Genomic DNA, 21,133 nt, shown 5'->3' with positions numbered 1-21,133 from the left:
ATCAGTCCAGATTGAAGCGTCTGAATTTGTCAGTCAAAATGTCAATATGATAGTTAATTCTTAACGTTGTAACAGTATAATTTGCAATTTTTATATTCTATAAGTCACTGAAATTATTTCCTGGGCCCTTCTTGGTCAAAACATGGTTTCCAGCACTTGGCGGTGCTAATCTATCAACATGAGTGGAAATCTTGCATATACAGTCTCAAGCCTATTACCTCCGACTCATTATATATCCATACCTACAAATATTATGCTACCCCGGGGAGGCAACCCATAGTAGAAAAATTATCTAGGAAGAAGTTTTTCGCCCTAAACAGCTTACCAAAACAGACTAAACCCAGGAGAAAGAATAATTAAAACAAAATTTGCATATTTTTTTTTTTTTTGGCTAAATGGCTTTCTCATAGTTTAGATCGAATGATTTTGAGAAAAAAAGGAGCGTTGCAGGAAGCCTAGTTGCCCTCCGATTTTTTGGTTACTTAAAAAGGCAACTAGAACTTCTAATTTTTTGCGAATGTTTTTATTAGCAAAAGATATACGTAACTTATAAATTAGCTTACGTAACCAACTTTTGTATTCTCATGTTTTCAGTGCATATATGAGGGGTTCACCCCCTCGTCAGTACCTTGCTCTTTACATTAAAGCTTAAAGTTCAAATTACTAAAAATACTTTAGCATAAAGAGCGAGGTATTAGGAGGAGGTGAGCCCCTAATATGAGTAATAATTTCTGTTCGTTTTAAGTTTTAATGCTGCTCCTTACTTCCAGGTGAAAAAACTTTTTCATAATTATTTTTTCATTGTTTTTTTTTTCTAAATAATGCTAGAAAATCCTGCGCTCCCTTCATAAAATTTTGTTCCCCATGACAAACTCCTCGATGGAAAGTTCCCCCAACATATCCTCCTCTTCTCAACCCCTCCCCCCAACCAAAAGATTCCCTTGAAAACGTCTGTACACTTCCCAATAACCATTACTATATGTAAGCACTGGTCAACGTTTGTAACTTGTAGCCCCTCCCACGGGGACTATGGGGGAGTAAGTCGTCCCAAAGACATAGTTATAAGGTTTTTCGACTACGTTGAATAAAATGGCTATCTCAGAATTTCGATCCGTTGACTTTGGGAAAATAATTAGCGTGAGAGGGGACCTATGAGCCCTCCAATTTTTTGGTCACTTAAAAAGGGCACTAGAACTTTTCATTTCCGTTACAATGAGCCCTCTTGCCACATTCTAGGACCACTGAGTCGATACGATCACCCCTGGGGAAAAAAACAACAAATAAACAAACAAATAAATCCGCATCCGTGATCTGCCTTCTGGCAAAAAAATACAAAATTCTACATTTTTGTAGATAGGAGCTTGAAACTTCTTCAAAAAGGTTCTCTGTTATGCTGAATCTGATGGTGTGATTTTCGTTAAGATTCTATGATTTTTAGGTGGTTTTTCCCTATTTTCTAAAATAAGGCAAAATTTTTAGAGGCTTGTACATTTTGATAGGTAAGACTAAACTTAATGAAACTTATAGATTTAAAATCAGCATTAAAATGCGATTCTTTTGATGTAGCTATTAGTAACGAAATTCCATTCTTTAGAGTTTTGGTTACCATTGAGCCGGGTCACCTTTTACTACAGTTCCTTACCACGAACTGTTTGATACATTTTTTTAATATTTTGGTAGCAAAAAACTCTACTATTTTTTTGTACTGTAATTACCAAAGTCTCACAACTAGATTCCTTACGTTTCGTTCGTTTTTTTAATATTTTGGTCGCTGCCAAATTATATTATTTTATTTTTGATATCTGCTTGTGGATGTGGCACATACAAAGTGTCATCAAATCCAGCAATCAAATGCAGGATTGCAATTTAGAGAACAGACAAAATTTGAATATACTTTAAAAATTGCAATAGTTAGTATTTTTGTTGAATAAGCCCTTATTAGTACCTCTTCTGCAGAATTCCGGGGACATGAAAAGCTCTATCGTTATTCATATCAACTGAAATTATGTGTGACTTTTGATCTGCTACGTGGCTGAAGCCATCACACCTTCTACATTAGTATTCTCTAATCGATAAATACATTATTTATGTATGTCTCAATACACTGATATATTTGACATAAAGAGAAATATTAGCATTTAAAATTTGCTGTAAACAAAGTTCTTATTAGCATTTGCTACCCTCAAAGAAATTTCCTGGTGGGTCTCAGGATAGCCCACCTCCTCTTTTCTGCCTTTATGCCAGTAGGCATGGGTATATATTATTTTATGCTAAATAGAATAAAACTCTATTAATTCCTACTTCCCTCCTTCTATCTCTTTCTATATTTTTCCGGAGACTCATGGAGAGCTAGAAGCTTGATTAAATAAAATATGCTCTTTTAGGCACCTGCCGGCATTCCCGCCCGCGCGATAGCTCATCCCCTCTCTTCATGATGGCTGATATGCATTTGCATACCACCGAACTTAATTTCACAAAAAAAATAAATAAAGTGAGTCAACTGGTTAAATCGAGTACTCCCACTGTACGCCGTTACTTTCTCTGTAGCTGGGAAGCATAAAATGTAGTTTTCTTATACTTTTAAATCGATTGGCTTCTCAGAACTTTGAATTAGTTAGAGATTGGTCCTCTTTGGGAAAAAGTCATAATTTGTTGCCATAAAATGGCAGCAAACAACACTTTCCAAGGAGCAATCTTTATCACCTAAGAAAGAACTTTTATTTTAAGTTCAGACTAGATCCTTTCTAATTTTCTGGCACCTTCAGTTTGATATGATCACCTCTGGGGAAGAAAACAAAAACAAATAAACATGCATCCGTGACCTTGTTTCTGAAAAAAGGTGAAATTAAAGAGTTTGTAAACTGGATCTTGAAACCTCTACTGTAGGATTCTCTCATGTGAAGAATCTGATAAAGAAATTTTCACTAAGATCGCTTTCTTTTTGTGGGGTATTTCCTCTTTTTTTTTAAATCTGGCAAATTTTCTAAAATTTTTAGCTTTTGGTAACAATGCACCAAATAAGTTTTATATTTTCAGAATCAGCATGAAAAGCTAATTCTGTAGGTGTCTCAATTGTTTTCAATACTTTGTTTTTAGCTTCAGTGAATATTGGCCCGAGCCGCTTCTTACTAACAGTTCATTATCACAAATTATTTGGTAACATTCTCTAACGAATAACGATTTAATCGAACATGTTTATTTTATTCAGTTGAATTGGGATATCGGAAAAGGGGAGAGAAAATTTTAAAAAGGGAAAGTTTTTCTTTGGTTATTGTCTACTTTTTTCTTACATTTGTGAACATGCAAAGGATTTTAGTGATACACTTGCAGGCAAAGATATAGATGAAAATGAAAAAGTTTGTGATACCTTGGATGTGAAGGAAGATTTGTTTAGTGAGGAAGAATTAGCGACAGTACTAAAAAGATTAAAAAGTAATAAGGCTTCAGGGGCTAATAGTATGATTAATGAGTTTCATAAATATGGTGGCTCTGATGTTAAGAATAAGCTACTGAAGATTATGAACATGACTTTTGAAAAAGGGGAAGTTCCCAATAATTTTAGGAAAACCTTAATTAAACCACTGTATAAGAAAGGTGACAAGAGTGAGTGTCGTAATTATCGAGGCAATAGTCTGGTCTCTGTAGGTAGCAAATTACTGAGTAATATGATACTTTTTAGACTGAGAGATGCTGTAGACAAAGTTTTAAAGGAAGAACAATGCGGTTTTAGAAAAGGTAGAGGATGTGTCGACCAAGTTTTCACTCTTAGGTTAATAATTGAGAAGTCCCTTCGTTGTCAAATACCTTTGGTCCTCAGTTTTATCGATTATGAGCAAGCTTTCGATTCTGTTGATAGAAGAGCGTTAACAAAGGTCTTATCGTTATATGGTATACCAGAAAAATACATCAAAGTGATTTGTGCTATGTACAAGAATAATACCGCTGCGGTTAAGGTAGGAAATGAGGTTAGCAACTGGTTTTGTATTAAAACAGAAGTTAAGCAGGGTTGTGTTCTATCCCCCTTTATATGGATCATTTTGATGGACTTCGTCTTAAGGAGCACAGGAAAGGCGATTGGAGACCACGGAATCAAATGGGGAGGAAAAACGCTCCTGGACTTATATTATGCTGATAATTTAAGCATATATGGTGAAAGTGTGAGCAAAATGAATGAAGTTTTAGAGGTTTTGTGAGTTCAGGGTGCTAAAATAGGCTTGAAAATTTGTTAAGAAGACTAAGTCACTAAGGCTAGGAATAAGTGAAGATGAACAGGTGACATTAGGTAACGAAAAGATTGATCAGGTTGGGAGCTTCAGTTACCTTGGTAGTATTATTAGTAAAGATGGTGGGAGCAGTGAAGATGTTAAAAGTAGAATAGCTAAGGCTCAGGGTGTTTTCTCACAGTTAAAAAAAGTTTGGAAGAATATAAAGATAAGTCTGCAAACTAAGATTAGAATATTGGAAGCTACAGTGATGACAGTGGTTAAATATGGTTCTGAAGCATGGGCGCTCCGAAAAGCAGATGAGAGTTTACTAGATGTTTTCCAGTGAAATTGCCTACGGATTGTTCTGGGTACCCGGCGGACTGACCGTATTTCAAACTGTAGGCTGTACAAAAGATGTGGTTTGATGCCAATTTCTAGGGCTATAATGAGAGAATTGTTGGGATGGCTAGGCCACGCTCTACGGATGAAGGATGACAGATTACCGAAGATTGTCCTTTTTGGCCAACCATCTGGGGCTACACGGAGAGCACGTCGTCCTTGTCTGGGTTCGGAGGATGTCATAAATAAAGATTTAAAGAAAATGGGAACTTCCTGGGAGGGTGTAAAGAGGGAGGCTTTAAATAGATTAGGTTGGAGGAGGAGCGTGCGTAGCTGTGTTGGCCTCGGGCGGCTTGGTGCTGCAGTGAGTTATTAGTAGTAGTAGTAGTAGTAGTAGCAGTAAACAACGTTCAGTTATGAAAAAAGTTCGTATTACATGGCCATTATAAAATCAAAATTTGATATCCATTCAGATAGGGTGAGTTTTGAGTATGGGCCCTTTGAAATTTAAAGATCTAGGCAAAACCCCACTTTTATGGCTTTTGAGACCTTGGAAATCTGTTGATCTAAGGCAGATATTTGAAGCTTCAATGAATGAAATCAGAGCCTAAAGGAAATCAGAGCCTAAATCAGAGCCTAAAATAAATCAGAGCTTCAATGAATGAAATAGATCCCCTTGGAAACAATTTAAAATTTCTGTGTCTACTCTTTCTGTGGCCTGTTTCAAGGCTTAGGAAATTGCATAAAGACAAATATATACCTGTCAAAATCTTGGGAAGCAATAAATACTTCAACAATTTCAGTTTGAATGTAATTTTCTTTTACTCTCGGGTGCCCTCCTGGAAAGTTTGCTGCGGCCGACCTTTGATGGGTACGGCTAGCCTTAATGAATGATTAAATAAAAAAAAACAAGTTTTTTCAACTGAAAGTAAGGAGTGACATCAAAACTTAAAACGCACAGAAATTACTTCGTATATGAAAGAGGCTGCTTCCTCATAAACGCCCCGCTCTTTACGCTATAGTTTTTTACTGTTTTAGAAAGAAGAATTGAGAGAAAGAGTCAAACTTTAGCGTAAAGAGCGGGGCGTTTATGAGGAAGCAGCCTCTTTCATATACGAAGTAATTTCTGTGCGTTTTAAGTTTTGATGTCACTCCTTACTTTCAGTTGAAAAAACTTGTTTTTTTTATTTAATTTCTGAACGTTTTTGAATCAATGCATGTTTTGATTTTGGCTCTCCGCAGAGGAATAATCAAAACGAAATTTGCATATTTTTTTTTTTTTTGGCTCAATGGCTTTCTCATAACTTTGATCGAATGATTTTGAGAAAAAAAGAGCGGGAGACGAAGCCTAGTTGCCCCCCGATTTTTTGGTTAATTAAAAAGGCAACTAGAACTTTTAATTTTTTACGAATCTTTTTATTGGTAAAAGATTTACGTAACTTATAAATTAGCTTACGTAAAGAACTTTTGTATTCTCATGTTTTTATTACATATATGAGGGGATTCGTCCCATCGTCAGTACTTCGCTCTTTACACTAAAGCTTAAATTTATCTCAATTCATTAAGAATGACCCCCTGAATCACAAAAGCCGTAGAATAAGTAGTTGAAATTACCGAAAATACTTTAGCGTAAAGAGCGAGGTATTAGAAGGAGGTGAGCCCCTCATATGGGTAATAATTTCTGTTTGTTTTAAGTTTTATTGCTTTTCCTTACTTCCAGCTGAAAAAGCTTTTTCACTTTTATTTTTTATTTTTTTTTTTAAATAATGCTAGTAAATCCTGCTCTCCCTTCATGGAAATTTTCTTCTCCCATTACAAATTCTCGAAGGAAAGTTCCCCCAGCATATCCCCCTCTTCTCAACCCCTCCCCCAAACCAAAAAAATCCTCCTGAAAACGCCTGTATACTTCCCAATAACCATTACTATATGTAAGCACAGGTCAAAGTTTGTAACTTGTTGCCCCTCCCACGGGGACTGTGGGGGAGTAAGTCGTCCCCAAAGACATAGTTATAAGGTTTTTCGACTACGCTGAATAAAATGGCTATCTCAGAATTTTGATCCGTTGACTTTGGGAAAATAATTAGCGTGGGAGGGGGCCTAGGTGCCCTCCAATTTTTTTGGTCACTTAAAAAGGGCACTAGAACTTTTCATTTCCGTTAGAATGAGCCCTCTTGCAACATTCTAGGACAACTGGGTCGATACGATCACCCCTGGGGAAAAAAAAACAAAAAAACAAAAAAACAAAAAAACAAATAAACACGCATCCGTGATCTGCCTTCTGGCAAAAAATGCAAAATTCCACATTTTTGTAGATAGGAGCTCGAAACTTCTACACTAGGGTTTTCTGATACGCTGAATCTGATGGTGTGATTTTCGTTAAGATTCTATGACTTTTTGGGGGGCGTTTCCCCCTATTTTCTAAAATAACGTAAATTTTCTCAGCTCGTAAATTTTGATGGGTAAGACTAAACTTGATGAAACTTATATATTTAAAACCAGCATTAAAATGCGATTCTTTTGATGTAGCTATTGGTATCAAAATTCCAGTTTTTAGAGTTTTGGTTACTATTGAGCCGGGTCGCTCCTTACTACAGTTCGTTACCACGAACTGTTTGATACACTTTTGAATCAGTATAATAACCCAATTCTTTTGAAATACCTACTCATATCAAAATTCCATTTTTTCGAGGTTTGGTTACTATTGAGGCTTGTCACTCCTTGCTTACAGTTCGTTACCACGAACCACTTGATTCGCTCTGATAAAAAAAAATTAGATAGGGTGTTACTTTACCCTTTTTCTGGTTTATGTTTTAACGCAGGCTACCATTTTTCCTATAAAGCTAGTTAAATTTTCTGACGAATCCTGAGACAGCTCAAGGGCCTAATCAAGGTATGCCAAAATAAGCCAAAAAATTACTCACACAAAAAGAGAAAGACTTCGGCTATTCTGACTTGCTAATATTCTCTATACAACGGAACTTAACCTGTTGATAAGAAGAAGATGATAATTCGAAGATAAACTCTTAATTTTTCTCTGGGTGAAACACTTTATCTTTGTGAGATTTGTTCCCACGAACTTTCTTAAATAACATCTTGTAAAAAGCTCTGGTTTAACGGAAAGACACATAGTAATGAAATTTGGGTTTGGAAACCATTAGAAAAGCTGTTTTCTAACTGCCTCAAACAGCGAAATATCGAAACCAGTGAAAACGGAATCTGATTTTTTGAAATGGTTAAATGGAAATTTACAATGCCGTAAAAAAGAAAAAGTCATGAGTATTAATGGCTCGTCAAATCTGACTAAAGCCATGGGGGTTTTCTATTGGATCTACTAACCCCTAAAGATGTTATTACGTACACCTGGGTCTTATGCAGTACTATAGCGCACCTGTTACGGTATAGTACACCTGTATGTTACGTGATAGAATTTGTCCACTTCAGGATTTCCTTGGATGTTACGTAATAGAGTTTGTTTACTTCAGGATTTCTATAGTTTTCATGTAATAGCGAATGTTTACTTAAGTTAAGCGTTATGCAATATTGCGTGAATTTAGAGATTTATTGGGAATGATGCAATCTTGCAAGAATCTATGATCTCGTAGGTGGGATCTACTAGGATCTGAGATAGGTTAGCAAAGTTTTTTTTTACCATAATCAGAGAGAGATGAGCCGGAATTTTTTTCAAAATCCACGCTCACCCACACAAACACACACATAAACACACATACAGAGTGCGCACACACACACACACACACACACACACACACACACACACACACACACACACACACACACACACACACACACGCACACACACACACACACACACACACACACACACACACACACACACACACACACACACACACACACACACACACACACACACACACACACACACACACACACACACACACACACACACACACACAAACACACGTTCCTACACCGGGCAAAAACCTTTGACGGCGGTCTATAAAGGCTCCCTGAATCAAAATACGTTTCGCGTACGTGGCTTGGGGTATGCCTTGTGGAAGTATCTCGAAAAAACGTCTCGAAGAAAAAATCTTGACAAACGTCTTGAAGAGAAAAAAGTCTCGAAGAAAAAAACGTCTCGAAGAAAAAACGTATCTCGAAGAAAAAACCTTTAGAAGAAAAAAACGTGTCAAAGAAAAAAAAATGTCTCAAAGACAAAAATCTATCGGAAGAAAAAAACATCTCAAAGAAAAACTATCTCGAAGGAAAACAGTTTTGAAGAAAAAAATATCTCGCAGAATAAAACATATCTCGAAGAAAAACACGTCTTGAAGTAAAAAACAATAACACATGCATTTAAATGTACATAGCTAAGATGTAACAACAACTTGTAGGCAATACGTCATCCTCATTTACATCCAGGGGTTCCCGACTTGACAAGCGTCTTGAAGGGAATACATTTTGAAAAAAAAAATGTCAGAACATTTTGAAAAAAATTTCTTGAATAAAAAACATCCCCTAAAGTCTTACGTAACAACCAGGTGTGCGCAATAGAACAATAATCAATAATACCTGCTGGTTACTAGAGCAGCGGTCAGAACTGGTTCCTAAGGCCCGCTGGATCCAGAAAGTCTCCCCTTTCCCTACTTCCATCAGTTAAGATGATTCAGAACTTCCAGGAAGTTTACAGGCAAACCTTCTTAGTGCAATCAGTATTACAATCTAATATTACAATTAATCACTCTGACAGAACTGTAGAGGTCAGTAAAGTACAGGTTTCGTTCTTAGGACGTTTTCTGAATGATTCCATCTTCCCACTCTGATTACGTTGGTCTCAAACGGATGTCTCGTTGCATTTCGTATTGATTGATAAGTCGTTTTGCAAATTGAGTCAATATTTATACATAAGTATCATAGTTTTTACTGAAATATATATCCAGTTGGGAAATGTTTCGTTTTATGTCATAAACTTACAAAATTTCTTCCTTTTTGCTCTTTTATGTTATTGTGCCCAGATACATGGTAATGTGACCTTTTGACAAAAAACCGTACAGTTGGAGCCCTGGCTGTCACTCTTAAAGGACAGCTTCAGACACCTGGGATAATTGCTGATAGCGATTGGCTAACCTTCTTTTTAAAAAAAGATCAATAGGGCGATAAATTTTTAACAATACTTCAATTCTCCTGGTCTACGTTCCCTGTTGACCCTCCCTTTGAGAAGTCCTTTTGTTAACGGTCCTTTATCCCACTCTTGATCTTTTCAAAGTGTTCCGAAGGTCCTAGAATGGGTCCCTGATCAAGAGAGTTCTTATGACAGAGATGAGGCCAGAAATCACATTCTTGAAGACTAAAAAAACGTGTAAGACGGTAGTCGCTACTACTGTCTTACGAATGATGAAGCACTTTGGCTACTTATGAACACTCCATCAACTCTCTGAGAAAGTCTCTACACACTGAACCAACGAAGTTTGTATTTCTGTATTTCTGGGAAAATTTTCAAAAAAAATCGGCTAGGCCTTCTTCTAAAGAGGGATCGACAGGGCCCTATATGTTTGGTAATACTTTGACTTTGTTGATCTTCATTACCCTGTTGATACTCCTTTTGATAATTGGAATAGGAGTTTTTAGTGCAATTTGAATTATGTTTTATCAAAATTGCTTTGGTAAGCAATAATTTTCACACCCTGATCTTAGATTAAAACCCCCTAACTTCGATCAAAATCTCATAATCTCATTTTATCTGGAAAATAACTTGGCACCCGATTTAAAGTTTCTTAAAAAGCCAACTCCCCCATTCTCGACACGTGATTGGTGCCTGTATCCCTTCAAACTAGATTATCCTTCACCGAAAGCCATCCATTAAAACTGGATTACTGTCAAGGTATGTCGGTTTGGATGTATACAATATTGGAAATCACAATCATCGAATGGAGAATAAATTCCAGCTTGAAGAGGGGGAAAGAGAATAATGAACTAAAGTAGCTATAAGCTTACTCAGGATATAAATCGTTAGTTTATGTCACTCCAACAATAGAATCTAGTAACTTCCTTTGAACTAAAGAGCACATGGCTGGATCAAGTGACCCAGGGTTTATATAAACTTTTAGATTACATTATTCATCGTTCACTACATTAGCATTACTGATGCATCCTTCACTTCTAAAGAGGGAGAGGGAATCTTTATTCTCACGTGCCAATATTTACTCAATATTCTGATTGGCAATGTAGCTAAAATATTTGTGTTATTCTAGTCCTCTTTCCCACGTTTTCCCCATATTTGGCATAACTTGCGATGCATAACGTCAACTTTTATTTATTAAGTATTAATTATTCTGAGGTTGGCTAGTGTTTTTTTATGCTGGTGGATCTCTAGCTTTCCCTTGAAGTACCAAAAACATTAAAATTAAAGTATTTTTCTCTTTTGGCCCAAAATGAGTATTTTCATACCTAAAAACCACAATTTTCAAAAAAATTCTTTCATTTGTTTAAAAATCATGAGGTTTTCAGGGTAGTATTATATTTTCATCAGCGTTGCGACGTTGAATCGTAAAAGAAAATAATAAGAAGTAGCTAAATGAGCTAAATTCAACTTGGCTTAATATAACTTAGCTAACTTGGCTAAATTTTATAACACGTTTCATACTTAAGGATTTAAACAGTAACAAAGCGTTTATTAAAAAAAAGTATATCTTCAAAGAAAAGCTATAGCCTACCTTCTTTTACACAAACTCTTCTCATCTGTATTTCCCTTAAAAATATTTCTCTGTAGATCTCTTCTGCATGTTCATATTTCCCATTCAAAATGAAATCAAGATTTTCCCTAGTTTTTTAATTTATTTATTATAGCATAATATTTGATTTGACTAATTTAAACAATTAGATTTTATTTCCACTGTCTCGGAATCTTAATTTTCACACTTAAAAGTACTTAAAGTGTGGAAGCCTCGCCAAAACATTATCTATGACTTAAAACTCACTTTAAGCATCAGATTGGAGCAAAATATCATCTCTGACTTTAAGAAAATTACTCCTTTGTTTCTTCATTTTAAGAAAAAAAGTGTGATGCATGAATCCAGACACATTGAAAGCACTATTATTAAGTAAAGTTAATTAAAATTAACTAATTATTTTTAGTTAAATTTGATTAAAGCGAAATAATTAAAACAAATAAAGAGTAAGTTAATTAGAGAAAAAAGTAGGCTTAATTATTTAAATGAATTAATTTAGTTTAATTAATTGGAAAAAAAATAATTAGAAAGTTAAAATAGAGTCAAGATTGGGCTAAAAACAGTAGGAATTTGGCTTATAACGGATATTTGAAATACAGAAAAACTAGAACAAAATGGGGAAGGATCCCTCAACCCTTCAGCTCCCTGTCCATAAGGATATAATCAGTTCTAAGAACTAACTCTCAACTTCTGCATAGAATGATCACACTTTATCTTTAGTAGAATAAAGCAAATTTATTATTAATTTCTTGTGTTTTAATTCGTTTGAATTATTCACTTGTTTTCGCCATAAATATTGGGAATTTGTCTTTTCATTAGAAAGGTGAAGTAGTTCTTCTGCGTTCCTTTGGGATTTTAATATTAATGGCAACCCTTTCTATTCAGAAAAATGACATTTTCCTGAATGGTTTTAACTTCACATGTGAACTCTTATTTGCTGTGTTTAAATTTGATATCACCATTTCCTTTTATTTAGTTTCTATTTATTTATTTTTATTTTTTTTCTAACTTGGTTATGTAAACGTTGTGTTTAACCTTAAAAGAGTGGGGCAAACCACTGCCTTTATCGGGTTGCAATGCAACAGAGCTGCTTTTTTTTCTCTCTTTTTTTTTCTTTTTTTTGTGATAGTGGTCTGCAGCTTGGTGACATTGAGCGATAAAAAAAAATCTTTCTGGTATTGGGATCATGAAACATAAAACAGTACAGGCTCTAGAAAAAGAAAATTTTCTGTGGTTTCCCGAAAAATGCGTTTGTTGTTTCTAGCATACTAAATAGTGCAGAAATAAAGTAAAGCAAAATTGTCTTATAGAAACAGATTTTTTTGAAAAAAAATATAATTTTGCCCCCAAGCACTATCAATCCTAAAAACACCCTGAGACATTTCTGGAACTGTCCTAGGAAGATGTTATCTACGAGTTGCAAAATCTGGCCCAGCAGACGGACGCCAAATAAGTTCATTTTGATTTAATTGTTTTCTTGTTTTGACGAACTCAGATTTTGCTCATTGTGATAAAACTAGACTACAAGGGAATTTCGAAAAAACGCAAAATCTTCACTTCATTTTGAACTTTTCTATTACAATGGAAAAATTTGAGAAAATTATGAAAGGAAAATTCCTTTCATAACTGAGAAAATGGTTATCATTCAATTGTTCTTTGAGTTTTTGTGATAAACAAATATTAAATGGATCTAGGTTTGGCCTATAAGGTGGACGTGGCAGCAATACCTAAGGAAATTATCTCTCAGTCTTTTCTTGGAAAAGGTAAAGAATATGCTAGACAAAGGAATACAAGGGATTCTTGCTCGAGGAGTGGGGTATTTTCTTAGAGGGGGAAGGTATACAAAAAATAGAAAATGCACTAAAGATTTGCTTACATGCATTCTTTTTGTATTTGTACCATCGGACAATATTTTTCTAGGGAAGTGGGGGGTTGAAAACATGAACCCTTCTGGGATACCTGACTTTGGCTCTAGGAAGAAGTTCTGATGCTGCGATGAGGCTCTCCTGTCTGCAATTTAGCTGATTCTGCTCTTACTTTACTTGGAATTGCAACATATTATACTGCTAAGACAATTTTTCAACTTTTTAAAAAGTTAACGGGTCAAGCTTGTTCAGAGTTCAACCAAAGAGTTCGCCCTTCTTTTGTTGACAAAAATTCCGCGTATTTTTTAAATGCCCCTTCTACAAGTTTATTTTCGAAATCAGCAATCTTTTCAAAGACAGTGAGGAAGCAGCAGGAAAAAGCTAATACAATGGGATCATAGACTGGTCATTAATTGGACATATCATTGCCAGTTAACTATCGCTCTGAAAATTTGGGTCTGCCTGAAGAATACCTCCTAAACCAATTTTTAGCTTAATTGTAAAGTTAGAATAACAAAACCATTCTTTCAAGCTACTGCTCTACAATTATCACTGAAATACTAATTGCTCTACCTCAGAGGCTTATGAGCAGGGGAACTTCGTAACTGCACCCCTCCCTCAACAAATTATGAGTTTGTCTACGGGTTTCCTTTTACCTTTTTTATAATTTCATTTACACCAACATATTCTTAGGGTTTTGAAACTTTGTTCTCCCTAACTCTTTACATCCATGCACGTGAACAGGGAGGTGACTTAGTTCAGCAGGAAGTGACTCCAAAAATTAAGAAATGAAATTTTTTATGTTACAAAGTACACTTTTTTATTATAGAGTATAATTCTATAATTATATAATTTTTTTATAATTTATATAATTATTTTATAATTATGTGGTATATTTATATTTTACAGCTATATAATTATATTATATATAATTATACAATATATAATTATATACATATTCTTATATAATTATATTTTTCCTTTTTTTTTCTATAATTTTACAATTCTACATTTTTAATACATTGTATAATTTTTATTGTAGTGTTTTTATTATAGTCTGTATTCAGGAAATGAAATAAACTCTACTTCTAGCACCGTTTTTTCCTGAATTTCTCTTGTTGCAACTTCCGTTGTTATATTCACAGCAAAGATATCGTTCATTAAGGGCTGTGTTGACGTGATAATTAAAAGCCATATGACTGCTCATATTTTTCAAAGAAGGCTATTACTTCTGGATAAGGGTTTCTCACAAAGCCAAAAACACCGTTTATCACCTTCCTTTTTGGTCCTTACCGCAGGTCACACACGCCTCGTTCTCACACTAAAGGAATCTAGGCGGCGCATTTCTAAGAGAGAAAAGGGGGAAACCGATTCCAGTCGTCTTTATTTCCAGTGTTCTATCAAACCATCAAGAGAGACAAGTTTGAGAAAGGTGTATACAAGGATTAAAGTGGAAATGAAATACGAAGGACTCTAATTTACAAAATGGAATACTTTTTCGTTTTATTTAATTTTCTTACATGTGTTAATATATGTTATGGATTCATTACATTGTATATTGACCAGAGGGAGGTGAAGAGACTATTAGGTAAGTTAAAAGAGACTGTCTTATATTTTATAAATACTTCCTCCTTTTCCAAATCCCCTCACTCCATCCCAAGAAAAAAGGGCCTTATCCCAAATCGGTTCTTGTGTATGAGTCTATATAAGCTGATAAAGACATATTAACCTGCTTTATTGCTATAGTTTAGACGCTGTTAGCGAATTTATTGGAGTTCAATAATTAGTGTTAATAGCTTACGCTAAGTTTGCTGATGTCAGGTAATAGCAGTAGTTTTAGTTTTAGTTGTTTTAGTTAGTTTTTAGTAGTTTTAGTTAGTAGTTTTAGCAGTAGTAATAGCCTAAACATCCAGTGATGCTTACGTTAACAACGACAAAATTTTTGAAAGCAAAGACATGTGTGAAGAAGTCAAGTTATTCTATGAAGTTTGTGAGCAGGTGGAACTTATCAGCCTGTTGTACTATCTTATCCATGTTTTGAAGAAAATAAAACATGTATCTACTATTAAATCTTATATTTGAATTAAATAAAAAAGTTAGTTTTTCCAGCTTAAAGTAAGGAGCAATATTGATACTTAAAATGAACAAAAATTATTGTATATAAAGTGGTTGCCCCCCTCCTCAACATTGCTCTTCATGCTATTTTTTTTAGATCTTTAAAAAAGAGCTTCCTATTCTAATCAAACGGCCTTTGTGTTTAAGAAGTTGTTCTTGAAAAATTGGGACAAAGAGTCAAACTTTAGCGTAAATAGGAAAGTATTGAGAGGGGTAGCCCCATTATATATGCAGTACTTTCTGTTTGTTTTGAGTTTTAATAATCCTTTAATCTGTTTCCCCTTTCAAACAGTTTCGTGGTAACGAACTGTAGTAAGGAGCGACCTGGCTCAATAGTAACCAAAACTCTAAAAAATGATATCAATAGCTACATCAAAAGAATCGCATTTTAATGCGAATTTTGAATATATAAGTTTCATCAAGTTTAGTCTTACCTATAAAAAGTTATGAGCCTGAGAAAATTTATAATATTTAAGAAAATAAGGGGAAACACCCCCTAAAAGTCGTAGAATCTTAACGAAAATGACACCATCAGGTTCAGCGTATCAGAGAACCCTACTGTATAAAATGTACCTATCTACAAAAATGTGGAATTTCGTATTTTTTGCCAGAAGACAAATCACGGGTGCGTGTTTATTTGTTTTTTTTTGTTTTGTTTTTTTGTTTTTTTCCCCAGGGGTCATCGTATCGACCAAGTGGTCCTAGAGTATCGCAAGAGGGCTCATTCTAACGGAAGTGAAAAATTCTAGTGCCCTTTTTAAGTGACCAAAAAAATTGGAGGGCATCTAGGCCCCCTCCCACGCTCATTTTTTTTCCCAAAGTCAACGGATCAAAATTTTGAGATAGCCATTTTTTTCAACATAGTCGAAAACCATAATAATTATGTCTTTGGGGATGACTTACTCCCCCACAATCTCTGGGGGAAGGGGCTGCAAGTTACAAACTTTGACCAGTGTTTACATATAGTAATGGTTATTGGGAAGTGTACAGACGTTTTCAGGGGAATTTTATTTTGTTTGGGGGTGGGACTGGGGGGGGGGGGGGGCTATGTTGGAGGATCTTTCCTTGGAGGAATCTGTCATGGGAGAAGAAACATTCAATGAAAAGGGCGCAGGATTTTCTAGCATTACTATAAGAAAACAATGAAAAATAAATATGAAAACGTTTTAACAAATGAAAGGAAGGAGAAGCATTGAAACTTAAAACGAACACAGATTATTACGCATATGAGGGGTTCAAAAAATACTTTAGCATAAAGAGCGAGGTATTTAGGAGGAGATAAATACCTCGCTCTTTATGCTAAAGTATATTTGTAATTTCAACTATTTATTCTACGGCCTTTCTGATTCAGGGGTCATGCTTAAAGAACTGGGATAAAACTTACGATTTAGTGTAAAGAGCGAGGTATTAACGAGGGCACAAACCCCCTCGTATACATAATAAAAATATAAGATTATGAAAGTTTGTTACGTAAGTTAATTCTTAAGTTACGTATATTTTTTCTAATAAATCGTTAAAAATTAAGAGTTCTAATTGCCTTTTTAAGTAACCGAAGAATTGGAGGGCCACTAGACCTCCTTCTCCACCCCTTATTTCTCAAAATCGTCTGATCAAAACTAAGAGAAAGCCATTTAGCCAAAAAAAGAATTAATATACAAATTTCATTTTAATAATTTATGTGTGGAGAACCAAAACCAAACATGCATTAATTGAAAAACGTTCAGAAATTAAATAAAAAAAAATAATTTTTTTAGCTGAAAGTAAGGAACGACATTAAAACTTAAAACGAACAGAAATTACTCCGTATATGAAATGGGTTGTCCCCTCCGCAATCCCTCGCTCTTTACGCTAAAGTTTGAATCTTTGCCACAATTCTACTTTTTAAAGCAATTAAAAACTTTAGCACAAAGAGCGAGGGATTGCGGAGGGGACAACCCATTTCATATACGGATTAATTTCTGTTCGTTTTAAGTTTTAATGTCGCTCTTTACTTTCAGCTAAAAAAATTAGTTTTTTTTTATTTAATTTCTTAAAAATCAGGCGAATTTTCTCAGTTTCTTATCCTTCGATGGGTAACATTAAAATTAAAATATTACGTATTTGGAATCAGTATAAAGACAGTTCGTTTGATACATCTATTAACATCCAAATTCCGTATTTTATAGTTTCAGTTACTATTAAGCTGCATCGCTCCTTACTTATAGATCGTTAGCACGAACTGTATGACTTGGATCCATTCAAGCTGACAGGTAAAGAGCCATATGAAAAACTGCCATTTGTGACTATTAAGAGCAGTTCAGTTGAGCAGGGAGAGAGTGAAGAACGCTCCACCTGACTTCACATTTTGAACCAGGAGTGATGATTCCTATTTCATGAGTCCTTCTCTGGAAGTTGGAACTCAAATATTAGAACAGGGAATCATGCTGGTAAATTAAAAAATAAAAGTAAATTAAATTAAAAGTAAATTTAATTTTTTAATTAAAATTAAAAAATAACAATTGTGCTGCGAAATAGCAGTTTTCTGGTATTTTCCAGGCATTCCAGGCTTCCAGGCTTCTCCTCGTCAGCGTCAGCAAAATAACGTGAGCTACACCGTGACATGAAATCACAAAATACTTTGGGGACGGGAACATTTTATTTTCAAGATCTTTGAGGGGGGGATTTGTTTGATTTCTTAATTTTTCAATGAAAATACCCCTTAATGATAAATTATCGTAATCTGTGGTAGGAGGACTTACAAAAATATAAGAGATACTATCTTGAATTCAGAAAACTCCCTAATGAAAAATTATTTTCAGCTTCAAGGGTCATCATTAACTCGGGTTCCACTGTGCCTAAGACGGGCATCAAGGTTCGAACTATGTAACAACTCTATGTTAGGCTGAATAATTTTGTTTATTAGATTTCCCTTCTCAATTTGGCCAACTGGATTTCCTTCAACTGCTTATAAAATGCGCATTCGATTATTTTTGCACATTATTTTGGAAATACACTGGATATACATTTATACATTTTGATATACTTTACGTTCTTCCCCCTCCAGCTCCAGTAAACTTTCTTCAAAATGTTTATGCATTTGATGAAAAGAATTTACGTACTTATTTTACGGATAAACTATAGAATTCAGTTCCACATACTATGTCTGATTATGGCAAGAAACTAACAAAAGATAAATAAAATGATAATATAAAATGACAAAAGATAACAAAATGATAAATAATATAAAATGACGAAAGATAACAAAATGTTAAAATTCATTTTAACATTGACACATATATTTTGCTTTTCATTATTTATTTCTCTTTTTTGAATATGAATTTATGTAGCAATAAGGCAATAACTAACCTTTGCTTATTGATTCGATTTTCGTATTGAAATTAATCTAAAGGTAGTACTGCAGTATGATACTTAATGATTGCCATAATATGCAAAATTATCTCATTTGTACTGAAGACTACCGTATTTGAAATTTTCTTCGAGATTTGCCAGAAAAATGGAATGATATCTTCTCCCAGTTCAAAAATAATGAGTTTGCAAAAGATCTTGAAAATAAAAACTATGAATGGTGTTCATCTGCTTTAGTTGCGATTTTTCTACCTTGGCCTTATCTTTACCCCCCCCCCCTTGCAAGTATGATATTGGATTAAAAAGGCATAGTCCATTAGATTAAAATATATAAATTTATGACATTTCACCCGAAAAAAAAAATCCTATTTTTCCTTTTCCCTTTATAGGGCTATTGGATTCCAACCAAAAAATATATGAAAAATAATGATTGGCTCAAATTATCACTAGCTAAATCTCAGTACTAGGAAAATATCATTGTGAATAGGCCTTAAACTCCAGTGCGCTTATGAATTGTGTCTTGAAAGAAAATTTAGAGTGACAATGTAAACAAAGGCTAAGATGTGTCATCATCAGGCTTGTTTTAAACTGGAAGCCTTGAAACTAACACAATGATGACAAGAAAGAGAATTTTCGCTTAGAAATGCTTTTGGAAGCCTGAAAATCCATTGATAAGTTGAAGTTAAATACAAATATAACAAACCCGAAGCTGACACAAAGATGACTAAGAAGGCTAAAGATGTGTCATCATCAGGCTTATTTTAAACTGGAAGCCTTGAAACTAACGCAATGATGACAAGGAAGAGAATCTTCACTTGGAAATGCTTCTGGAAGCCTGAATTGCCATCGATAAATTGTAAGTTATACACAAACATAACAAACTTGAACCAAACACAATGATGACGGGGTAGAGATTCTTCGCTTAGGAATACTTTTAAAAGCCAGAAAATCCATCAATAAGCTTAACTTAAACACAAAATTAAGAAACATAATGATGAGGAGGTAGAGATCTTTTGCTTAGAAATGCTTTTGTAAGCCTGAAAATCCATAGTTAAGTTGAAGTTAAACACAAACTTGAAGCAAACACAATGATGACGGGGTAGAGATTCTTCGCTTGAGAAGACTTTTGAAAGCCAGAAAATCTATCAATAAGCTTAACTTAAACACAAAATTAAGAAACATAATGATAAGGAGGTAGAGATCCTTTGCTTAGAAATGCTTTTGTAAGCCTAAATCCACTGTTAAGCTTAACTATAATAACATGATCGCTATTATAGGAACAGCCAGGCCAGAAAATATATAACAGAAAAAACAGATTTTCTGTTTCTGCTTCTTGCAAATGAGACTACTAGACTTGGAAAAACTGTGTACTCCATCACGATAACTAGGAACACAATTCTAAAAATGCTAGAAATTCAACAGAAAGTTACTTGTCGTGTATTTTTTAATCCAAAAGATCTATTTTTTTAAATTCATACTCTCTTAAAGAGAGCAATATATTACATTGCATCTATTCATAGGAAAATGGGGAAGAAATTACGATATGACATAAGTACTTTCACTACATTGATATATATTTGCGTTTAATGTTTAAGGTAATTATAGTCTTTTATATTTTGTGTTTGTAAATTCTAAAGATTTCACTAAATAGCATTTTGGGATTCTTTGGGACAAAATTGTTTTCGCCATTGCTTTTGTTACTTTAAAAGTAATCTAGAGCCTTTGATTTTTGTTCGAGTTAGGCCTCTTTCAATATCCTAGGATTATCGATCGAATATCATAATTCATGGGAAAAACGCAAATAAAAACATTCGAAAATTACAAAATTTTGTGCTATGTACATCGTGGCTTGCAAACTTCGCACTAGGGTTTTCAAATACGCTGAAAATTGGTGTTGCAATTTTCTTAGATGTCACTTCTTTTTTTGCTGGACATTATATCACTTCTTCAAAAACTAGGTGAATTTTGACAGGCTTACATTTTTCAATATTTCATTTTAAACTTATTAACTGTTACATATTTAGTCATCATATAAGCCAATTCCTATGATGTATCTCTCTTTGTCAAATTTTATTTTGTTCTTAGACTTTGGATTACTGTTAACACGAGCCGTTTTTTTTTCCAAGTTCAGTACCAAGAACTGTCTGATAATTGTCATTTGTTTAGGGTAATGGTTGAAGTACAAATTACAAATTAAACAAATATTTTAAGTGATGACATATTTTGTGTATACTTGCAAAATAGGTTACGGCAAAATTGTGATGTAATGTATTGAAAACCAAAGCATCATTCTCGAGGAATTTAAGGAACTTGATTCTCGTTTTTAACTGAATCGTTTAGGTGGAATTAAAAAACCGCAGTAACATTTTCAAGGAAGCTTAGGAACTTGCCTCTCGTTTTTAACTGAATCGTTTAGGTGGAATTAAGAAACGACACTATTATTCTCAAGGAATTTTAGGAACTTTGTTCTCGTTATTAATTGGGTCGTTCAGGTGTAATTAAAAACCACAGTATCATTCTCAAGTAATTTTAGGGACTTGATTTTCGTTTTTAACTGAAT

General features: G+C 34.3%; 1 protein-coding gene across 2 annotated transcripts in view; it reads left to right on the top strand.

Moving 5' to 3' along the window:
• Positions 1-21,133, top strand: part of LOC136037347 (tyrosine-protein kinase Drl-like) — a 227,572-nt gene that overhangs the window by 103,428 nt on the left and 103,011 nt on the right. Inside the window, exon 1 of one of the 2 annotated variants that reach the window (XM_065720021.1) lies at positions 14,344-14,701. The exons of the other annotated variant lie outside the window; for it this stretch is intronic. Coding sequence (XP_065576093.1) covers positions 14,599-14,701 — 103 coding nt within the window. The 5' untranslated portion in view covers positions 14,344-14,598. Of the gene's footprint in view, positions 1-14,343; positions 14,702-21,133 lie in introns of those variants that run through there. 2 annotated transcript variants of the gene reach the window in all.

This window comes from Artemia franciscana, chromosome 16, assembly GCF_032884065.1.
Source record: "Artemia franciscana chromosome 16, ASM3288406v1, whole genome shotgun sequence".
NCBI lineage: Eukaryota > Metazoa > Arthropoda > Branchiopoda > Anostraca > Artemiidae > Artemia > Artemia franciscana.
The sequence above is the reverse complement of the archived record's forward strand: the minus strand, read 5'-3'. Positions and strand labels throughout refer to the sequence as shown.